The sequence below is a fragment of the Phalaenopsis equestris genome, unplaced genomic scaffold (genome assembly GCF_001263595.1).
Source record: "Phalaenopsis equestris unplaced genomic scaffold, ASM126359v1 Scaffold000399, whole genome shotgun sequence".
NCBI lineage: Eukaryota > Viridiplantae > Streptophyta > Magnoliopsida > Asparagales > Orchidaceae > Phalaenopsis > Phalaenopsis equestris.
In genome coordinates, this window is record NW_018164841.1 from 922,880 (window position 1) to 945,575 (window position 22,696).

The window sequence follows — 22,696 nt, forward strand, 5'->3', positions numbered from 1 at the left end:
TTCTACCCTACAATACCAAGAAAGGCATGTATATGTTTTCATGTAATTGCATAAATATTTATATAGAAATTTTCTCCTTCTATTGATTTTGAAACAACATGCATACATTAGTACTTAAAATTGAATTTCCCCAACATGCTAAAAGATGTGCACAGTGTTTACCCACCACGTCACGAGTATTGCTTGCGAGTTTCCCCACCATACTAAGAAAATCACATAGTTTCTACTAATTGTGACAAACTTCTTGAGAGGTGGCATTTTCTATACCTTCATGTATGGAGAACAACAAGGATGTGGGAAAACAAGTTTGCAATGAGAACCAAATACACGATATTTTATTTCTTTTTTTTTCTTTTCTTTTTTCTTTCATTTTTTTGTTTACCTCTTTTTCATTAAAAGAGTATAACTGAAAATGAGTTTCTTTAAGCAATAGAAAAGCTCAAATACTAAATGAGCCTCATGAGATTAATGAATCGAACCCATCGGTCGTGCATTCAATGGTCTGACGCTGACCAGACCAATCATGCTCATTAGTTATACATTTGAAAGTGACAATTTATAGATCTTCTTGTCGCACAGAAGGATCTCGTGAGGACCTTTGAAGTACGTCAACGTTCCTGCGAGTTCCTCAGAATGAGTTTATCCAGCCTTACTCTTCATGTGAGTTTTTCCAGCAAGCTGACTCGCATTCCCTAAGTTCTTATTCCAAATTCGCACGAGTTGGATGGACCTTCCACCAAACTCATCGACAATTATCTAGCCACATCACCGAGCTCGATAGGTTGTTCTTTAAGATATAAGGAAGAAAACTTCAGTTCGTCAATATACCTATTGTTATTTATTAGCAACATGACAATCCACGCCAACAATTTGGTCGACAACGAACCTACTTAGGCTCCGTACTATACACGGCTTATAACTTAGTTTTATGTTTTATTCTTTAAACCCCTACGCAAGTACATAGGCTTTATAGCATATAAATAGGAAGGAAAATAGAAGAGGGAGTGGATGTCTCAATTCTAGACCCTCAACAAACTCTCTGATTACCTCTCTCAAAAAATCCCTCAGCTTCTTCTCAACACTTCTTCAATGTCTCTGTCGTATTGTATGAATTCACAAATTATACGGGATCTCATGTCCCAAAAGGATTCAGCATCCTTAAAGTTCTGGTGAGCGTAGAACTCATTATCAAGATCTAGCAAGGAGATATTTTATTTCAAGGAGAAATGATGAACAAAGATAGATTGCACCATAAAATTCGTGCGCAACAGATGAATGAACTCAAAGAACAAATGAATAAGAAGATAGAAAAAGTAAGGCAAGAGGCTAGAACATGTTCTAAAAACCTTTCGAGAAGTCATATGGGGTTGTCAAGTTTGGTGGCGTGAAGGCAAGAACAACAAAGGGACCGGTCACTCAAAAAAGAGGCATTCCGATTTAGGATGATGAGAGCCCTAGATCTGGTATTAGAAGAAGTAGAGGAAGATAATTACGATGTGTTGCCTATCTCCGGAGAAGAGACGTCGAAGTCCTCAGAAGATGAGAAAAGAGGAAGATGAAGAAGAAGAAGACTACTATACAATGCATTCTCCCAGAAAATCATTGAAGCCGAACCCCCAAAAGGTTCAAAATTCCTTCACTAAACTCTTACAAAGGAAGAACTGATCCTACCAATCATGTAGCTTCTTTCTAATCAGAAACTTGTCTGCTACGAGTAAATCATGCCCCTAACTGTCGTTCATTCCTCACAACACTCAAGGAGTCAGCTTTGCGTTGGTTTAACAACTTGCCAATAGGTGTTATTACCTCTTTCAGCAAATTCAAACAGATATTCATAGCTCAATTCATCATGGCTCAAAAGTTGCAAAAATTTTCTCAAGCTTTGCTAAGAATCGGATGTGCTCCATTCGAAAGCTTACAGAGCATTATTACGAAATTTCAACGCAAGATGTTTGATGTTAAAAATCTTGGCCTTCTATTGCTCGTGCGGCACTCACGCAAAAACGTACGTGAAAGCCCGTTCTGATGCGCACTTGGCATGCAAAAGCCAAAAAATTTAGTTAAACTCCTTAAATTAGCCAATGATCACATCTCGGCCGAAGAATATTATTCTTTGTCAAACTCCTATGACATGGAAAGATCATAGAAGAAACTCCTTAAAAGAAATTCTCACAAACATCTAGGACCCAAATGCAAATTCACACAAGCAAACCGACGAGATGTCCCCGGGAGATATTCTCAACCACAGCAGCGACCGAAACAATCCGATCGAAGACTTATTTATTGTAAAAAAACTAGAAAGGAGATAGGAGGCACCACAACCCTTCGAGTTGGATATCACTCATCCGCGAGTATCTATGGTCCAAATTATAGAGGTCACGAGACCTCCACGAATAGAAGTCGGGAGCTTCCAATGAAATCCCAACAAACATTATGCCTATCATCATAACCATGGGTATGATACTAAGGAATGTCGTCACCTCTGAAATTTGATTCAAACATTTATTTGATTAGAAAAGTTGAAAGAATTTGTTGGCCAAAAGCCCATACTTAGAGGAAAGGAGAAGCACCAGCCGAGACCGTTTTTTATGAACCAGCTCCCACCACAATAGTGCATATCGTCGGTGTCGTGCCCATCATCTTCGGTGGGGACGGACTTGAAGCCACAAAACGTTCAAGTTTGAAGCGGGTGAAATTAGGAGACATTCATTCCGTTAGCCAAACTAGAGCTACCATTTTCAATCACCTACCGATAACTTTCATAGGAGCTGACTTACCCGAGGGAGAGAACCCTTTTAACAACGTTATATTCGTTATTGTAGTAATCGACAATCATTAAGTGTCCCAGAAAGTATTTTGGTGGATATGGGGAGCTCTGTCAACATCTTTTTCGAGAAAGTATTCCAGAAGATGAATATGACGAATGTTCAACTCACTCTTACTTTGGGACATCTCCTTAGGTTCTCAGGAAAAGAAAGGGACCTGTAGAGTTATCTCCCTGCCGGTAACTTGGGAAACAAATTAGCAATACACATGCATAACATATTTTATAGTGGTAGACACTCTGATCACTTATAATACCATCTTCGACAGATTGGTTCTCATTGTATTTAAGGTGATAATTTTCACCTATCACGTATATATCAAATTTCTGGGAACAGGAGAAATCATCACTGCTTGGGGGGAGGGGCTTATTTCAATCTCGAGGGTGCTACCTGTGAGTTGTTGGGAACGTGCAAGAGAATTCCTTCAAGCTCAACGCCCATAAATGGATCAGCATGGAAACCTCTGAGGCCACTAAACATATGCAATGTCTCTGAAGAAGAATACGAGTGAAAATTTCAAATCAACTCTAAACTACGTCACGAGCACAAAAAGCAATTGACCTAAACCTCGAGGGATCACCACGATGTATTCGGGTGGACCGCGACATGTCTGGAGTTGATATCGACATTGCTTGCCTTGGCTCAACCTCAACCCAATGCTAGATCTGTCAAGCAAAAAATGTGAACCGTGGCCACTACTTTGGTTGAACTTATCTAACAAGAAATTCAGAAGCTCTTGGAAGCCAACTTCATCTGTAAAGTTCAATATTCGGATTGGCTAGAAAATATGGTGATGGTCTACAAAGCGAACAACAAATGAAGAATATGTGTGAACTTTATCCACTTGAATTCAGCCTACTCGAACAAAATCATCCCCTACCACAGATCGACGTCTTGATAGATTCAGCGGTAGGTCATACAGTTATGAGCTTTCTAGATGTCTTCTCATAAATGAGTTATTCTGCTTATCGATGTCTAAGTATGTGGACTGACCTACTTATTAGAAATCTACTCGAAGATGAATGTGAAAATTATGAAATTATTCGAGCCTTCAATGTTGGATGACAATGCACAAAAAAAACCTACCTTCTCTCGATGACCTATGGTTAGGCCAAAAATACCAGCTAAATGAAGACCAACTTTTATAGAAAAAATCACAACCACCCACGAATGCGCCCTGGTCTGATATGAATTAGGCGAGGGTAGCAGTGGACTTCAAGGCAAAGTGGTAGACTTGATAGATAAATCCTTAAATTCTTTCTCTCCTCCAAATTGAGGCATAGGTGTGAATCATCTCCTGAAGAGCGAACATATGATGACAGGATCAAGTGTTTCAATGACAGGAGGATCAATTGAGGTGACAATGGTAAACGAGAAGAGAACTCTTTGAGAAGATAATGTGATGTTATTAAGAGGATTCTAAGCCATAAAATTAGTTTCCATAACAAAAAAGAGCTCCTAAGGGATATCAATTAAATTCTTGAGAGCCACATGGGGACTGCCAAGAAGTTGAGCACCCGAGAGTCAAAGAGCATGAGGAAATTTGAGAGATGTGCTAATTTCGAATCAGAGAAAATTGATCATTATGTAGTAATGGTAACAGTCAAGAAATCATAATAGTGTTTGTGGCGTCAATAATGAGCATCATACCTCATAAATTTCTAATTTAAATTTATAATTTTATATAATAAATGTACAACATAAATTGTATGACATTCAACATTAAATGAGCACATGATTTGAACAACATGTCCTATTCTACCAAGGAAAGTCGGATTTGATATGGTACAGTTGTTAGTCAACAAAAAATTTGCTTGGTGTTGATTAAGAGTGATTAATAGACCTTGAGTTTTAAGGAATTTTAAGAGAGGGTTAACTCAAAGAGAGAGACGAGACAATTTTGAGTATATATTTGCATAGTCTTCTCCATTAAAAAAATTGGGTATTTGGTTTTTTGAACCACCCAAAATCCAAACTCCCCTTGGTTTATTTCGTGTGGCCTCTTTAACATGGATATCATGGATCGTGATTTTCTTTGAAGCAAAATTTCTGGCAAAATTTATGGATCATGATTTTCTTTTATTTAGAATGTCTTGCACAATTTATGATTGGATCTTAAAATTAAATTTTGAAATGAATTTATATGTTTTTAAGTTTATCAAAAGAGAACCCTTTTGTTTGGATTAAAGCCAATAGGCTGCAAATCTGACTTTTTTGTATGAGTTTTGTTTGGCTCAGTCAAGGTCTAAATTAGTAAATAAAAAACCCTGAGATACCTTACATCACCTTGTATACTTCATAGCCTTTTATTTAATAACACTTTGATGGAACAATTACAAAATTTTGTATTGAAACATCCAATAGCAACCTGGCTTAAAAATAAAAATGCTTAGGTGCCAAGTTCAAAATAATGGTAGGTCTTTAATGTAGGTACAAAGATGCAATTTGCTACCCTAAATAAAAAAGCGTGCCCTTGCGCATTGAAAAAAGATTGTTAAAAGGTCTCTACAAACCGTAGTACATGCCTATTATGTGAAATGTCATAAAAGTGCTACTAGAACAAAAAGAGGCTGCTGAAATTTACAGTTTCTTGCCTCAGGCCGGACATCAACAAGCAAAACATTTTTGTCATTCTTAAGAAGCTCTGAAGTTCTTTCAGGGGACAAAGAGTACCCATCGTATGTGAAGAGCCAGTATGATATTCTGCAATAATAACAACAAGAATATTAAATGAGTAACTTCACAGAAGTACCTTCTAGATTTCAAAACAGATTGATAAATTTAGTTATGTTAGTCCAGAAATGCTGGGATGCAAAGAACTCACCCTATAGTCGTTGTGGTGCCAATTAAAAGTAGGAATGGAACTAATGGATCATTGGGGTCTAGGCCAAGATTTCTCTCAATTTCTTTGATGGCTTCAAAAACCTTGGTTGGATAAATATAGAACAAATAATTGCATTACAAGGAAAAATATTGAGAAAATGATGTTAACTGCGAATCATCATTCATACCTTTTGAAGGGTGCCCCCAATTGGACTTAGACTGCGGGTAACATCATCTTCGATCAGATTTAATGCGTTTCTTATATCTGTTGGAAAAACTGTCTTTGCTGATGCATAATTATAAACAACAAATGCTACACCCTTGGAGATACCAACCTCCACGCCAACTATCATCCATCTTAGAATGTCAATAACTGCAGCACCTGCCTTAGAGATATTTTCTTCGAATTTGATTGTGAACCCAGCCAATTGATTACCGGTTTCTCCCTTGAAGTTATCAATAGAATAAATTAAGCTACTGACTGCACTATCATAAGCTTCGGTGACACCCTTCACTGTATCTGACAGTGATAACTTCCATACATTAAAAGTTGTAGCCACTGAGTCTTGAGCTTGATTTAGCAGTTTGTCCATAGATTCCTCAATTCCGTAGAAAAAACTACCAACATCCTCCTTCAGAAATGTGGATTCCTTGGAAGCCACTTCCTGCATATCAGGAGTCACCATTGGGCTCCCAGGTAAAGTATCTGGTGCAGCATCAGAGTCCAAATTAGATAGTCCATCCAGATTTTGATCAAGAAAATCAGTAAACTGTTCTGAATTCGCAACAGGCAACAGATTCATATTCTGTGATTCCAGAGCTTCCAAGGAGATGCTTCCATGGTTTATTCCAAACAAATATTCACCTTCTAGTTCACGATTTAGCATATATGAATCTTCAACAAATTTAAGATTATCACCCAAAGGACACGCATTGTTTATCTCATTTGCTAAGCAACTCCAGTTATCATATTCATCGATATTTTCATTTGGAAAACCGCGTACTATATCATCAAAACTATTTGGAAATGGAGGAAGAGTGGAAGGATCCTGGAAAGCTGATAAGTCAGGCGTTTCCACAACAGGTGAATATATGAATTTGGCAGCCTTTGTTTTGAAGGATAGATCCTGAATATAATAACCATCTTGGGCATAAAAGCCTTGCCTTTCATCAATGAAGCACCTATCGTCACCAAGTTTCCTCAATCGGTAAAGCATTCTGCTGCCTACACAAGTTAACTGGAGAGAAAAAGATCTTTATGAGCATATTGAGCTTCTGCAATCTAAAAAATTGCATATCGATTTAAATCTACTAAAAACTTGAGCATATATAGAAACTATCCAAGCTTAATATAACTGAAAACACCTAATAAAAAAATTCCAAGGAAAATTCAAAAACATTTAAGCAAACCTGAATAATCTATGCATGTTTAGCTAGCTATTATAATGTTAAAGCGCACAATAAGCTGCATTACTTGTTAGAAGTCGACGCAGACTATTTGCCAAATGCAATCTTTATTGATATAATAACTGATAACATACATAATCCCAGGAAGAAAGGGAAAACATCGAATCCAAATTTCAGAGTAAAGGGATTGTTTCACCCAGAAAACATGCACCAGATTAGATAATTTAGCAAAAGATGGTATTAGAGCACAAAGAGGAGCTGATCGCAAACCTTGTAGAGAATGAAATGAATGGAAGAAGGAGAAGATAGCAACAAAAATCTAAATGAATGTACATTTCAGGAGCATGCATGGCTCAGCTAAATAGTACATCAAATTTTCTCTGATAAAGAATTTCTAAAAGTAATTTCCAATTTAAAATATGTAGAACTTCATTTATTCCCCTCCTTTTTTTTTTCTTGAAAGAATGAAACCCAACTTATGCTGAGGGCTTATTTGCAGGAGAAGATCAGGGTTCCAGAACCCATTGTCAGCCTTCGCTTGATATAAAATGAGGGAAGTTGAGTTCCTAGATAGGAACTATAATCATAAAATCTCAAAAATCACGAATGAATTTCCTGCACTTACATCAGAGGTAGCTATCAAAGTGCATTTTATTTCAAAGTTCTTCCAAACAATTTACACAAGGCCAAAAACTCTGTAGAATGAAAAGCTATAATACATGCACATGTAAAGAAACAATCTAAATGTCAAGCTAGATAGGGAATAAATTCCTAAGAAAACAATGTTCAAATTCCTTTGTGGTAAATGTGTACTTTTTGATTAAAAAAGAAGATAGCTGTTGAACAATTCAAGAAAATTACAAGGAAATATTATTTCACTTTTGTGCCAGAAGCAGAACAAGGAGCAGTACCCAGTTTTTTTAATTTTGAAGATGCACTTTCCAAGCTGCAAAGTATATCATCCTATCACATCCTGACGGCGAGACTTTATTGCAATTCAGTATATCTTTGTTGGCGAAATAAAAATGTCAAAAAACATGCTAAAAGTCATGCACACCAACTTAAATTGCTTTGAATCTTCTTGAAGTCTTCCCCAACCCACACTTCCCTCCAGAACCGGAGCACGGAGCGGATCAAAGTTAATGTTGATGGAACACTTCTCCCTTACAAATGTAAGGCTATTGGTAAATGTGGCTTCAGGACAAAATTTTTTGCATTGGGACAGCTTCTTTGTGGAACTCCAAGCCGTGGCATCTCTTCATGCCCTCCTCAAGGATTGGATGTTTGAAGGTAAGGGGGTTATTATCGAAAGGGACAACGTCAATGTCATTCATTACTTGAGGAACACTATGGACATGAAATCATGGCAACATCAATCTCCCAACAATCCAAATTTTGCTTTCTTACATTGTTTGAAGCAAGTTTTGTTCAAACATACAAAGAGAGAAAACAACATGGCTACCCATACTTGTGCAAAGATGGCCTTAGAAAGGGATTTCACTTTACACCATGTAAATGATAATGACCCCCTTTTTTGGTTTTAAAGGAAGATAGTGCATATCCTGTAAATGTCCATTGGGCATAGTTTTGTTTTTTGCTTTTTTGGGGTCTTTTTATTACCCTTTTAGTAACCTATTTTGTAACTGTTTTACTTTAGTAATGTAAACACAAATTTCAAGGAAACTCGTACTAAAGCGTTCATGTATTCATTAAGATGAATGTAATAATCAAGAATTAGAAAGTCATTCTGTGATAAGTATTACTAAGCAATAGGACCTTCGAAATCAGCCACCTGAACAAGCCAACATTATAAGGATCTTCAAGAAGTACTAAAGCCTAGTTTGCAAGTTTTGGTGAAGTGAAAACTGTTTAATATTTCAAATCTATGGCTCTGCAGTTTATTAATCAAGTAGTTCAGATTTGTATATAATGTAAGGTACTATTTATAAATAGGAGAAGTTGAGGCCTAGAGATTTATTTATAAATATTGTAAGAATCTATATAAGCCCAATGCATTAATGAAATGAGTAAGTTTTTCACAAAATAATTCTTTTTGGTATCACAACCACCCCTAGAACCTTGCCTCCCGTCGCCTTCATAGAAGCCATCGCGACTCGCGACTGTCTTGGTACGCTAGCACCTCACCACTTCGTCGTCGCCTTCCCAGAATCTCTGATTGCGACCGACTCGGAAGGATAGAAGCGTATCACAGGAGCAGGGCTGCTGCGGTTTGTTGCGAGTGGAAGGAGGGTCTCGCAGGGTTAGGTCGCAAAGGGCTTCAGCAATTTGCTGCAGGAGGAAGCAACGGAGCAGGGCTTAGTGTCTGGAGTTCCACTTGACGACAGGGAGACAGAGGATCAAAGCAGCTGCAGTTTTGCATGCGAGACAAAGGGATTGTGGCTTTTTGCAGGCTAAAGCAAGCAAATCACACAAATTTGCAGGAAGAAAGTCGCGTGAGTTCTGTGTGATCAAGATTTATCCTTGTGATTGAGGATGTAAAGAGATGAGATGTTGCGGGAGGTAAAAAATTGAAACTTTTGGAGAAGATATATCCTGACGTTTTGAAAGTCTTGGTCGGGCTCATATAGGGAGCAGTGTCTCGACGGGAGCCACTACCTCAACACGTGCTCCGATGCAAGTGAAGCTAGATCTCCCTTCTGTGGATCTGAAACTCGATGAACCGGCCACATATTTGAGTTGGTCACGTCGGATCGAAGCTGCTCTAATGAGGAAGAGACTAGAAGGATACCTGATGGGAGTCAAGCCAAAGAATGACAGTGTTGAGGGGGATGAGTGGAGACCACACATGCATTGATTGACACCTGGCTATTCAATTTGATGGTTCCATCGATTGCGACATCAGTGGATGGCATTTGGAAGGTAAATGACATCTGAGCAAAGCTGAAGAGAACCTATGCTGGGACTAAGAAATACATGAGTGTGTTCCAGATAAAGAGTGATATAAAGACAGTGGTATAAGGTGGTAGATCAATTCAAGAGTACTCCATAGAGCTGATGCGTTTGTGGCAAGATCTTGATCACTTCTCACCTATCTCAAGCTGTGATGATCCGGGGTGCAAGAAAGAAGAGATCTTTGGACAAATGAGAACTATGTAGTTTCTGGCTCATCTGAACCTGATCTTTGATCAGAAGAGAACGTTTCTCCTAGCTCAGGCAACGATGCCTTCACTGGATGAGGCTACTGTCGTAATGTTATAGGAGTAGAGTCACATGGGGCTACGCTCTAAGCCGAGTGGACTTCTAGGTACATCATCTGCTTTAGTTGTCGCAGGTGCTACAACTGTGGAGAAGTGGGACATCTCGGCAAGGCTTGTCCAAAACCACCTAAGAAAAGAGAGACGAGTGAACGTCGATAGTCTAGAGGCCGTCCTCGTAATCGTGAGGTCCAAAGAGGTGGAAAAGTGGGCCTCCGAGCGAATCCAATGGTAGCGGAGAATCAAGAAGACACAAAGGTGATCTTTACTGATAAGGATCACAAGCACTTACAAATGCTATTGCCTCTATATCCATCACAAAATCAATGAATACTAAATTCTAGTATATCTAAAAATGTGACAGGTTTTGCTAGTGAGTTCTTATCATATTCTCACATAGCAGTTCCAGAGAGCATTCAGACCGTTGATGATACACAGCCTGTGGTTGGTAAGAGTACAGTGAGACATATCAATTTTATGACTATGTTAAATGTTTTGTATGCTCTTTCCTTTCCAGTGAAACTTTTATCCATTAGTGTCATGATACTTCAACTAAAATGTATTGTTTTATTTGATATTCCTATGGTGATCTTTCAGGAGAAGAGAACTGATAGGAGACTTGGGCTGGCACATGACATAATAGTTTCTGATACTTGGATAAAGAGGGGATGGACTCAGCCTTGACATTTATTGTAGAGAGTGTTGAAGAAGGAGGCTCTAGGAACATCACAAGTGCATGAGACACTCATCATTTAGTCTATTGAGTCGTTTGTATCTTTCTTTGCATGAAAAGACAAATAAATAAAAACTTGTATGTGACGCCTCTGAGTTGGGTAAGCACACTAAGAGCTCTTATTTTGGATCTGGTAATAAGAGTTCTTGTATTTTGATTTGATACACTCAAATGCATGGAGACTTATTCTACAACTTAGTTGAATGACTACTGATATTTGTGACTTGCATTAATTATTTTTCTTGTGTTTATTTGATTATATCTGATGAAAAATAAAAATGATATGCTTGCCTGCATTAAAGACTTTCACAGGGATTCAGATTCAATATAGTACAGTAGTGAATGTATTGAGGTTTAATAACCAGACAGAGTAAACCAACAAAAAGTTTGGGGAGTATCTGTCGGCTTAAGAGATACAACATCAAACCACTTATTTATAAAACATTAACACAAGACGTAGCAGAGCTAAAGAATAGACACCTTCAAGAGGTATCCAAAAGCAAGATGGTCTCGATAAATTAGCCTAAAGCACTTGTGGCGGCAAACTGTTTTTGCAACTTCTCAAATGATCAACAGCATGCACTCAAGAATATTGGAGTGAATCTCTTTGTGAATTATTGAAAGGAGATAATAGTGGGATCCTTCCATTGAAGATATTTGGTTATGTATGTTTTGTGAAGGATAATAGTCCATCAATATGAAAGCTAGATCCCAAAGTTGTGAAGCGTATTTTCATGGGTTATTCTGCCACTTAGAAGTAGTGTGTTTGTTTGAGCCCGATAGAGAAGAAACTATTTGTGCGTATAGATGTGACCTTTAGAAAATTTGAACCATACTACACCTTGGAGGTAGCCTCACCCTTTGTTGACTCATCAGATACTGGAGGTATGAGGCAAGAGGGAGAGAGTAGTGATGGTGAGAGATTGATACATGATGTCTTGTCCTTTTGTGTGGGAATGATCGACTGAGAAAGAGCCGGAAAATGAGGAAATATAGTCCGAAGGTGGTGGGACTCAAGTGCAAGGGAAGCTGAGGGTGTATACAAGGAGAAAAAGGCAGAATGAGGGAACAACACCTACCATGCCACTCTTGTAAAAAGTCCCTTATTCTAGTCTACCCCAACTCTTGAGACACCTACACCATCCATCTTTGAATTTGATTACACAGTTGATATGATTTCTCTCTCTTCTCCTCCCACTCCCATGACTTTAAAGAGAACCTCTCACAATAATGTGGGTTAAACACCTGATCGTTTCGGTTCCTCAGCTGACATTACCCATTTTGTCTCTCTAACATAACACTTTTATATAGAGCATTAATTGCATCTTTGGATACTTTCTTTATTCCCAAGTGTTGGCAGGCAGTTAAGGAGGATCCAAAACAGAAGGTTGCAATGCTAGAGGAACTTGGTGCACTCAATAAGAACAGGACTTGGGAACTCGAATTGCTACCAGTAGGGAAAAAGATAGTCAAGTGCAAATGGATCTTCACAGTGAAACAGACCTCGGAAGAAAAGATTGATCGCTACAAAGTATGGTTGGTGGCGAAAGGGTAATGTCAGATGTATGACATCGATTGTGATGAGTAATTTGCACCAATGGCAAAGATAAGCACAATCAGGAGTCTCATCTGTGAATGGTGCATGAAGGTCACATTAATTGAATGTGAAGAGTGTGTTTCTTCATAGCGATCTATTAGAGGAGGTGTACATGGAGATACATCTATGCTTTGACACAAACCAACCAATGGACAATGTATGTAGATTGAAAAAATTAATGTATTGTTTGAAATAGTCTTCTCAGGCTTGGTTTGACAGTTTCAGGAAAGCAATGGTAGACATAGGCTATCAACAAATCACAGTATTCTTTCGAAGACAGAGTGGTCACATTACTATTCTTTTTGTGTCTGTGGATGATATGATTGTCACTGGGGATAATGTGGGAGTGATTGCTCAGTTGAAGTCAAGTTTGGGCAAAAAGTTTAAGTTGAAGAATATGAGACAACTTAGATACTTTATCGAAATTTAAGTGGCTCGTGGAGCTGCGGGAATTGTTCTACCTTAGATGATATGCTAGACTTGTTCATTGAGACAGACATGTTGGGATGCAAGCCGGCAGTTTCATCAATTGATCAGAAGAAAAAGTTGAGTTTAGAGATAGAAGAGTCATTTAATCGGGAGAGATAACAGAGATTGGTAAGGCATTTCATCAATGCGAGTCACACTCATCCCGACATATCATTTACAGTATGATGAGTCGCTACATGCATGATCTGAAGAAGAGTCACATGGATAGAGTATATCAGATTCTAAGGTACCTAAAAAGTGCACCAGCGAAGGGGTTGATTTTTAGGAAGAATGAACATGTAAGCATTAAAGTCTTTTGAGACTCTAATTGGGCAAGTTGTATGGATGACAGGAGATCCACATCTACATAATGCATATTTGTAGGGGGCAATTTGGTCTCTTGAAAGAGCAAGAAATAGTCTGTAGTGGCGAGGTCAACAACAGAGGCAGAGTATAGGGTTATTGCCTTAGGAGTTGCTGAGATGATGTGGTTGAGAGCCTTGTTTGTAAAGCTCAAGGTGGGCAGCTCAAATGAAGTTGTGGTTGCGACAACAAGTCAGAGATCTGCATTGCTGACAACCCAATGGAACATGATAGAATAAAAAATGTGGTTCTTCATCAAGGAAAAGCTAAATGACAAACTACTAGAGCTAAGTCACATAGTCACTGGAGAGAAAGTGGTTGATTGCCTCACCAAAAGACTTAGCTCATTAGATTTGTCTAGGTTATGTGGCAAGATGGGCTTAGTGGATATCTTTTTGCCCATCTTGAGGGAAAGTGTTGGAATTTATATCTAATATAAGGTCTTATTTGTAAATAGGAGAAGTTTAGGTTTAGGGATTTATTTGTAAATGCTATAAACTCAATGCACTAATGAAATTAGTATGTTTTTCACGAAATAATTCTTTTCAAGTACAAATTGCATGAATTTCAATTTTTTCTAAAATTCCTTGCAAACTAAGCGCGGCTAACACACAATGCGCCACCAGAATTTTCTACTATTGCATAGGCTACTGAACAGCCTTTCTTGAATTCCAAAGATAATTATATCCAAGTGAATTTAGAATTTCCTTCTCAGTTTTACCACTTTTCATAAAAAAGTTAAAAAATCAAAGGTCAAGAACAACAACATTACTCACGCTCAGCTAAATTAAACCAAAATGCTCCATAGACAAATTTAAAGCAAAGTAAACAAATAGATCAACAAAATTCGGAAAGAAACCAAGTAAACATGGGGATGACTGAAGCTCGGCAATCGATCAAAACACAGAATGCAGAACTCACATGATGAGACGACGAACAGCAAGGCGCGGCGGAGCAGACGGGCAGCATCTTGTCTGAACTTGGAAATCAAACTACTAACAACAACCCAGATGCAAGAAAGATATGCCTCTATAAACTCCGCGCGAACCAAGATAACTCAATCACGCAGCTGCATCGACAAAAAAAATTCGTTTGCAAGGATTTTCTGCAAGGTATTGTGGTTCTCGCTACTCCCGAAGATTCTTATCCGATATAATATCGATGAAAGGGAACCCCGGAGCCAGTTGAGTGTGACGATTCTGGTCAGCGATGGATTTTGTGGCGCGTCGCGCCATTGGTTCTCCACCACAAGAGTAATTGCTACTAAAAGTCGCCAAGGCCTCTCAGGACCCGTCACACCCCGGCCTCTTGGTTGTATAAGACCCATCCCCTCTGTCACATCCTCTCACAAGGAAAAATATTAAGTTTGGATTAAAATATTCAACTATTTTATGAAAATATTTCATCCGTATTGTTTGTAAATATGATATATTATTTAAGTATTATATGATGTTATTCGATTATTTTACCGTGTTATTTAATTATTTCATCGTGTTATTTCATTTGGAACTGTGTTATTCAACATATTTCTCGTGATATTTCAATTTTCACTATGTTATTAGAATAACAAAGCCCTAAATCAAGCAATACAGGGGAATATTTCAATAACAATTTAGCGCCATTTCTATTAACGCGATGAAATATTCCAATAACACCGTAAAATAATCAAATAACACCATATAATACTCGAATAACACATCATTTTTACAAATAACGCTGATGGAATACTCCTGTAACACAGCCGGATATTCCAATCTGAACGTAGCTCTACGTTAGGAGTCATGACGTAATATTTAGCTCATTTTGAGGGTACTAGTAGTAATATATAGCTCATTTTCTTTCTTTATATATATATATATATATATATATATAATTCAAAAATTAAAATGTTTATAAATAAATAAAAAGATTAAAGTAGTAGTATTTAAATGTACAAGTATTCTAAGACAAATATATAAATCCTCTGTAACAATTTAGAGAATAAAAGATTAACAACAATTTGTTGGTTTTGCTTTCAATGTCTTTTTATTTTAAGATTTTTCTAAATAAAAATATATTCAGATAATTATAAGTTTGTGCACATTTTTAAATTTTTTAGCATATAGATTGACTTGTAGAGAAACGAATTTTTTTGTGCGAGATTATATTTAATTTTGTGCAGGGCATTGCGAACAATTTATTAAAAAAATTGTGTAAACTTTTTTAGTACAACATTTATTAGGATCTAGAAAATCTTTATTCGATGAAATATAATTTTTAGCATAAAACATGAATCTCATAAAAACTAAAAATGTTAAATTGGTTCCAATTTCACTTAAATTGACTAAATAAACACATAACAATACTTAGAATGGTATGAATACCCTAATACAATATGGAGCAACGTATTGAATCATGAACGCCCAAATTATTCAAATTGGAGCCCAAGTGGCCCAATATATGTAGAAATTGCTAAGCTTATCAGAATTTTTTTTTTCTGCAATGCCTGCACATGAAGGGATGGGTAGTGGTCGCACATAAAGGCATGGACAGTTATCAGAATTAGAAAACAACCAAATTGACCTATTTTGTTTCCTAATGAAATAGGAGCATTGTAGTATACTTTGATCGGATCAATGTGCACTTATGCAATCTATTTTGGAAAGTTCAAACCTTTTAAAGATAATGTGCTTGCTTCACCTTCTTAATTGTGAGTCATTATTTTCAAATATTATCCTCGATGAGAGGAGTTGAACCAGAAAAAAATAGTGAATTTTTATGGTCTAATTCTTTCAAATTCTCTTAAAAGATAATTTTTATAAATAGTATTCTTACCAGTTGGCCCCACATAATTTTGATTTATCATCACCAATATGCTAATGACATCATTTTTTATGATGTTGTATGTTAAAATCTGCATTTGAGACATCATCAATGGCAATGGTAGCCATTAAACCACCACTTATAGTTTATACAAGCTGTATTTCCTCATTTTTCATAACTAATCAAGGCTTTATTTTGGAATAATAATTAGGATAAGCATTTCACATCTGAAATATCTTAAACTGACTAATTTTAACATCAATCAACAAAATAACTATTGACTTAGCAAAGGAAATATTGCCTCGGCATTAGTGGGTCTATATAATTGAACTAGTGAAATAATTTAGGCTTGGCGTATGCAGACCATTAATTCAACTTTTTTTAGCCATCCTATATTCCTTTAACTAAGTCTAAAATGCCTCCTTACATTTTGTGTGCTTGCCTTTATTTTGCTCGCTTTGAAGCATATGAGTATCTAACACTTATGAGCCTTTATATTAGTATTTTATACATTTCCTAATCCATGATCTATTATCATAGCAACTGATGTTTTTTGTATGTACCAATGTGGATTTAATGCATGAAAATTCATAGTATAAGTATGATTCCACTCTTTAGAATTCCTTTAGCCTACAAAATGATCTTACATAAGATTTAACAACCACATCCTGCGAAGTATTCATCTTATGGTATATTTCAACACTTTCTACCTGCACTGAATGGCCAGACTTTGTTTAATTAATCCATTTCCTATTTTCACTTGAGCAACCAAATCAGATTGAAATGTGCATGCCAATCACCATCATCTTGAAGCTTCCTTAATCAATCCCTTAACATATAAATAACCCCAATTAAGATTATGTAAGGCTATTGATCTACAGTGCTGAGAAGAGCTAAAGTTTTATATTTTTTTTATATTTTAACTTTAGTAATTGTAGTTCTTTTAAATCGCGAGAGCATGAAGAGAGTGCTTTATTAAACTTATCTTTATACTTGAAAGCCAATCCCTCTACTCCCTCCAACCTTATAATAAACATTATATTACATCATTCGACCCATTATTAATCTTTCATATTTCTTAACTTGTGTGTATATCTTTATTGTCTACTTTTTCATTACACTTTTCATTCCCAATCCTTTGTCCGTGGAGTTAACTCTCTCGGTGATTCATTCCTTGTACATGTGTTCTCCACTAAAAAATTAATAGCTTATCGTTTGCATTTTAGTGATCTCAATAAGATGATCATGCATAAAGAAAAATTATGTTGCAGAATAAACATATTTCAAAACCATTATAGCTCCTTTTATTTCTTACTCTAGTTAAATGAGTGGTAAAATTTTCACTCCACCCATTAAGATAGATATTGCAACTAATTTAAATTTAAGTTCATGATGCAATCATATCCTTCTATGTGGCACCCATTAAAGTGCAAAAGTTATACATCAATATTCAAGCCACCAACATTAATTTCTTAACACTTTTACCCAAGAAACCTCTAGTATAAGATAATTCAAATCAAAGGACTTCATGAGCCATGCATCTTAATGAAAATTTTCATTTGTCTTCCTCTTTATAGAATCATATTCTTTAGGTTTGGCTTATCATGATACTTGAAGCACTGCTCTTTAGTTCAATTACTAAAAATACTAGTCAATATACTCGACACTCTTTAGAGTATATTTATAATATCGAGATCCTCTTATCCGTTTGTTATTACCTCTTACTAGTTATTGTTATGATTTAAAATTTAAGATCTCCAATTTTAGGCCATACTTTCTGTGAATCTCCTCCAAGCAACCCTACCATAATGTTTAACATAGTATCACGAGCAACATTACATGCATCAAATGTCATCATAAATGTGAAACCTTTCTTGTAGCATTTTTTGCCCCATTTTTTTTTTTGGCATAAATAGATCTCAAATTTTTAAGCCAACTATAAGAAAGACTTTGATATAAGACAAGTTGGAAATATTTCTATGAGTTTTAAAGTTATCATAATATTTTCCTTATATCAAAACTTATAACATTTTGATTAACTAGTAGATTACAAATTTAAAAATAATAATATTTTTTGGTTGTTTATTTAAAAGAATAAGAGTGACATACTAGATAAAATTAGATCATAAGAAGAAATAAGAATGACAATGGTTAAATGAAAATGATATTCTTATCATTTAAATTAGAATATTCTTTAATGTAATGAATAGTAATAAAAATTACTTTCATAAACAACCATTCATTATAGTTATAATGTTTATCTAGACAAACTTCATAATTACACTCTTGAGCAATCTTTCAGTTCAATAAGGGTGAATATAAGGTGAGGTGGTATAATATTCAATATATAATATATTTCGCTTAACATATTGTTTCATAACACCATGATAGATGAAGAGGGAGTAGAGAGGATGCCCATGTCATCAAGAAGGGTGCTAGATTAGGGTTTGAAAATTTTAAGCAATTTTTCAAAGCATGGAGGTAATATTCATGAGAACAAATTTAATTTGAGACATTTTAATGTATATTAATAGGTCATATTGTCTTTTAATATAGTGAAAAGGAGGGCAACTTTATCATGGTGGAGGTTTTGAAGTGGAATGCATGTAATTAAATGATGGTCAAAGGATAAAATTCTTATATTGAGGTGGTGATCAACAATGTATTCTATTAATATTAAAATTGATGGAATTTAGGTGATGAAGTGGACATGTCTAACTCAACTTGTATGAGATTATGATCCTGCAATTTGTTATACTTACATTGTGTATATCTTATTTAATTTCATTCTCCGACAAACGGAACCAAAAACTTGATACCACAATTTGATGTACTTAATTTTTGTATATCTTCTTCAATTTCAATCCTTGACAAAGGAACCAAAAACTTGACTCCCTTTCCATGTTGATAAAATAATTTTATGATTTTACAATGGCCACTCTTAGTGACGTAGGTATTAAATTTTCTAATTATTGATTCCAAAGTTTCATTAGGATTGAAACGCAAGTGCACGTATCGTTCAAGTAATATAGGATTTTCTTTTAAAACCCCAATATCAATCGCACAAGGAAGGTGAAAACTCTTTTTATGACTTAGTAAAACTTTACTTAAACTCCAGACAATTATCTAGGAAATAAGGTCGCAAGTTTATGTGTAAAAAGAAGTAACTAATTTCGAGTAATTCAGTTTCGAAACTTAAAGAATATGCTAAGTGTTTCTAAAAAAAATGTACGTAGAAGTGTTCAAATTATGTGCGTCTTTCCCCTTGCAATGAGATCATAATCAATGTATGAATCAAATGTTTAAATGTTTAAATGTAGTTTTGTGACTAATAGGAACAAACCTAAATTTTACCCTCTTCCAAGTGCATAAAAAACATTGGCTAACCTAGAATTAAGTTCCTAAATCCTTGGTAATGCTTGGTAGGTTCTAGTCTGCGACTCTAGATTAACCACTGCGCCCACAATTTTTGGACTAACCTAATCTTAAGTTCCAAACTCTAGATCAAATTGGTTAAGTTTATAGTCTGTCACCCTAGAATATCCAATTTACACCCATCATAACTTATCTCTCTATCTATTTGCATTAACCTATGGACTACTTTTTCACCTACTATATTAATGTGATTCTTACTAGTTGAGGAAGGCATAGCCCTCCCGGGTCGTTATGGATTCACAACAGGTTTTAACATACCAATTGGTCAGATTGAATATGTAAATTAAGTACGATGTCATGAATCATCACAAGTATGGAATAAGAAAAATCTTAAACAATTCTAATCCTACACATGAATATTTCTTTTTTAAGGAGAAATATAAAGAAAACTACTCACACTTCATGGGGTTAACACAACAAAACATGATTTATATTAAAATTCAAGTTTACACAATAAAACAAAACTCAAACAAAAATACAAATTACTTATCTTAAACTTCACCTCAAGCAAATCCTCTGAAGTTCCTTTGATGAATTCTCAACTCTCCTAAGAATTTCACTCTGAGAGACACATATACACACACACCAAAAGACTCTCACCACTAACCACGTGCCCCCTACCATGAAATTGACCTCCCTTTTTGGCATCTCTTGACTCCTTTTATGATAACTCTTAAATTCCTAAGAGTCGATTCAGATGCCCCTTCAAAATTTGTCCAAACTTAATGCATAATAATTAAAATTGATTATAGCACCTAGGCGCCCAATTGTGGCGCATAGGCGCCAACCTTTTAGAGGCTCAATATAACTGCCTGGCACCTAGGCGCCAAATCCTGGCGCCATGGCAACCGACTCTCTGTTTCTGTGTACGGGTCTGACGCCTAATTTACTTTGTGCTTCTTTGCTCCATTAGACTCCATTTTGCTCCATTTTCGATTTTTTTCTCCAAAACTCTATATCTTATACTTGTAATAAAAAACAAGCAAAATACATTCCATTAAAATGCAATATCATTAAAAATGAGCATAAAATGTATATAAAAAAGTAGCACATTTTTAGGCATGTTAATTCTTCCAAACTTAAATGTTACTTGTCTTGAAGTAACTCTTCTATTTTATAAAATAAAATGCTTTAACTTATGACAATGGGTTTCATTAAAGATTCCTACAGCTTTGCCCCATAAATTTGATAGAAACTTTTAGAATAATTTTCAATAATTCAGGTTAGAACTAGGGTATAAGAGTATCTAGTAATCAAGTTAGGAACACTGATTTTCTATTTATTTAAAAAATAATTATAATTTATCACACTTAGGCATACTAGAAGAATTAAAAGATAGAATTATATGAGAACTTTATTAGTAAAGATTTGACTAATACTTTTAAAATTGATAATAAGCTCAAAATTGTAATTAAATTTATTTCTTTAAGATGATTCAAGCGAAGCCAATTTTTAATTAAGCATCTCCTCAAGCTTCTCCCCACATATTTTCTTTTTCTTTTCCTTTTCTTTTCTTTTTCTTTTCTTTCAGGATCTTCTTAATCCTTACTCTTTTTTGGGATGATTACTATATATGAATAGTCTTTAATAATTTTGAACTTCATTATTCTCTTCCTAAAGTTAAGAACTTATCACAATTCTTTGCTTTATAATGTGTATTAGTTTAAAAATGAATTTTCATAAGGTCTCAATTCTTTTTAAAGTGTAAATCTAAGATTCCTGGTGTTTCAAAATTTCAATTTTTCTTACTATAAATAGTAAAATCAAATCCCTATTCTTCTATACTAAATACCTTAACTCTAGAACTACTCCATATTATCAAAAATTTTAACTTAAGTCTACTATAACATTTATAGAATAAAAAAATATAGTGCTCTAAAGATAACACCACATACCTAATGTGCCCCTAGTTTGTGTTATTTTTCTGCGTGTTTTATGTCAATTTAAATCAACGGTAACCTTAACAAGAACTTGACCCATCCCAAAATTACGCAGTAATTTAGCTTTTCAAAATTATGGCCAACAACTTGACCCAATTTATATCAAGTATTTAATGTGCAAAATAGAAAAGTTATATAAAATATACAAAATAGTTTGCACACTAGGAGTTTTACACAATTGCACGTATCACTTCAAGTAATATAGGACTTTCTTTAAAACCCTAGTATCGATTCCACAAAGAAGTAAGGTAGGAAATCCCTTAGGCTAATTCTGGTCCACTACTATAAGCAATTAGTTTGGAAGGTTGATTAAAGTGATTTTAATGTATGCTAACGATACTAAGTTTACTACTAAACTTTAAAGTTAAATTTACTAAGACTAAACAAAGTTTTGTGACGAAGAGTTCAAATTTAAGAAAGTATCATTCCCACTACAATGAGTTTATAGTAAAATGAGATGACATAAATGGTTTAAATATGTATTGTGTCAAATAGGAATAATTTTAATATTCTACCCTGATTCAGTGTTATAGAGAATCATTGGCTAATCTCAGGTTTAGTCTCTAAATCGGTGGTTAGGCTGGGAGGATACTAGCTCTCACTCTAGAGCTCCCACTTCCCTTCCCTTGAAGGTTAATGCTCGCTTTAGTTCTTAAACAATAAGGCCAAATTGGGAATTTTAGTATATCACCCTAAAATCTTTAATTCTACGCCCAACAATGCATATTTCCAATTCTACGCCCAACAATGCTACGCCCAACAATGCATATTTCCCTATTTATTTTCACTTAATTCCATGAACGAAATATTCCTCCATGGAATTAAATGTGATTCTCACTCTGTCCACTCCATTTCCTGGATCATATGTTTCACAACAGATTTTAACATTTCAATTTACCAGATCGAAAAGTAAATTAAGAACAGAGTGGAAAAATCAGCATAATTTATTTTATATTTTAAAATGATACATCCAAATTATCTCTTCATTTCACCATATCTCAGAGTAGGGAGAAAGATAAAGAAAATTACACATAACTCATGAGAAAGATACAATAAAACACAGATTTTATATATAAAAAAAATTTACA

The 22,696-nt window shown here is 35.3% G+C and overlaps 1 protein-coding gene across 1 annotated transcript in view; it reads right to left on the bottom strand.

The window, feature by feature from the left end:
* Positions 1–14,742, bottom strand: part of LOC110026729 — a 40,726-nt gene extending 25,984 nt beyond the window's left edge. The window contains 4 exon segments of the mRNA XM_020727809.1: positions 5,420–5,528; positions 5,650–5,750; positions 5,837–6,886; positions 14,353–14,742. Of these exon segments, the coding sequence (XP_020583468.1) occupies positions 5,420–5,528; positions 5,650–5,750; positions 5,837–6,886; positions 14,353–14,400 (1,308 nt within the window). The 5' untranslated portion in view covers positions 14,401–14,742.
* Positions 14,743–22,696: the final 7,954 nt, after the last annotated feature.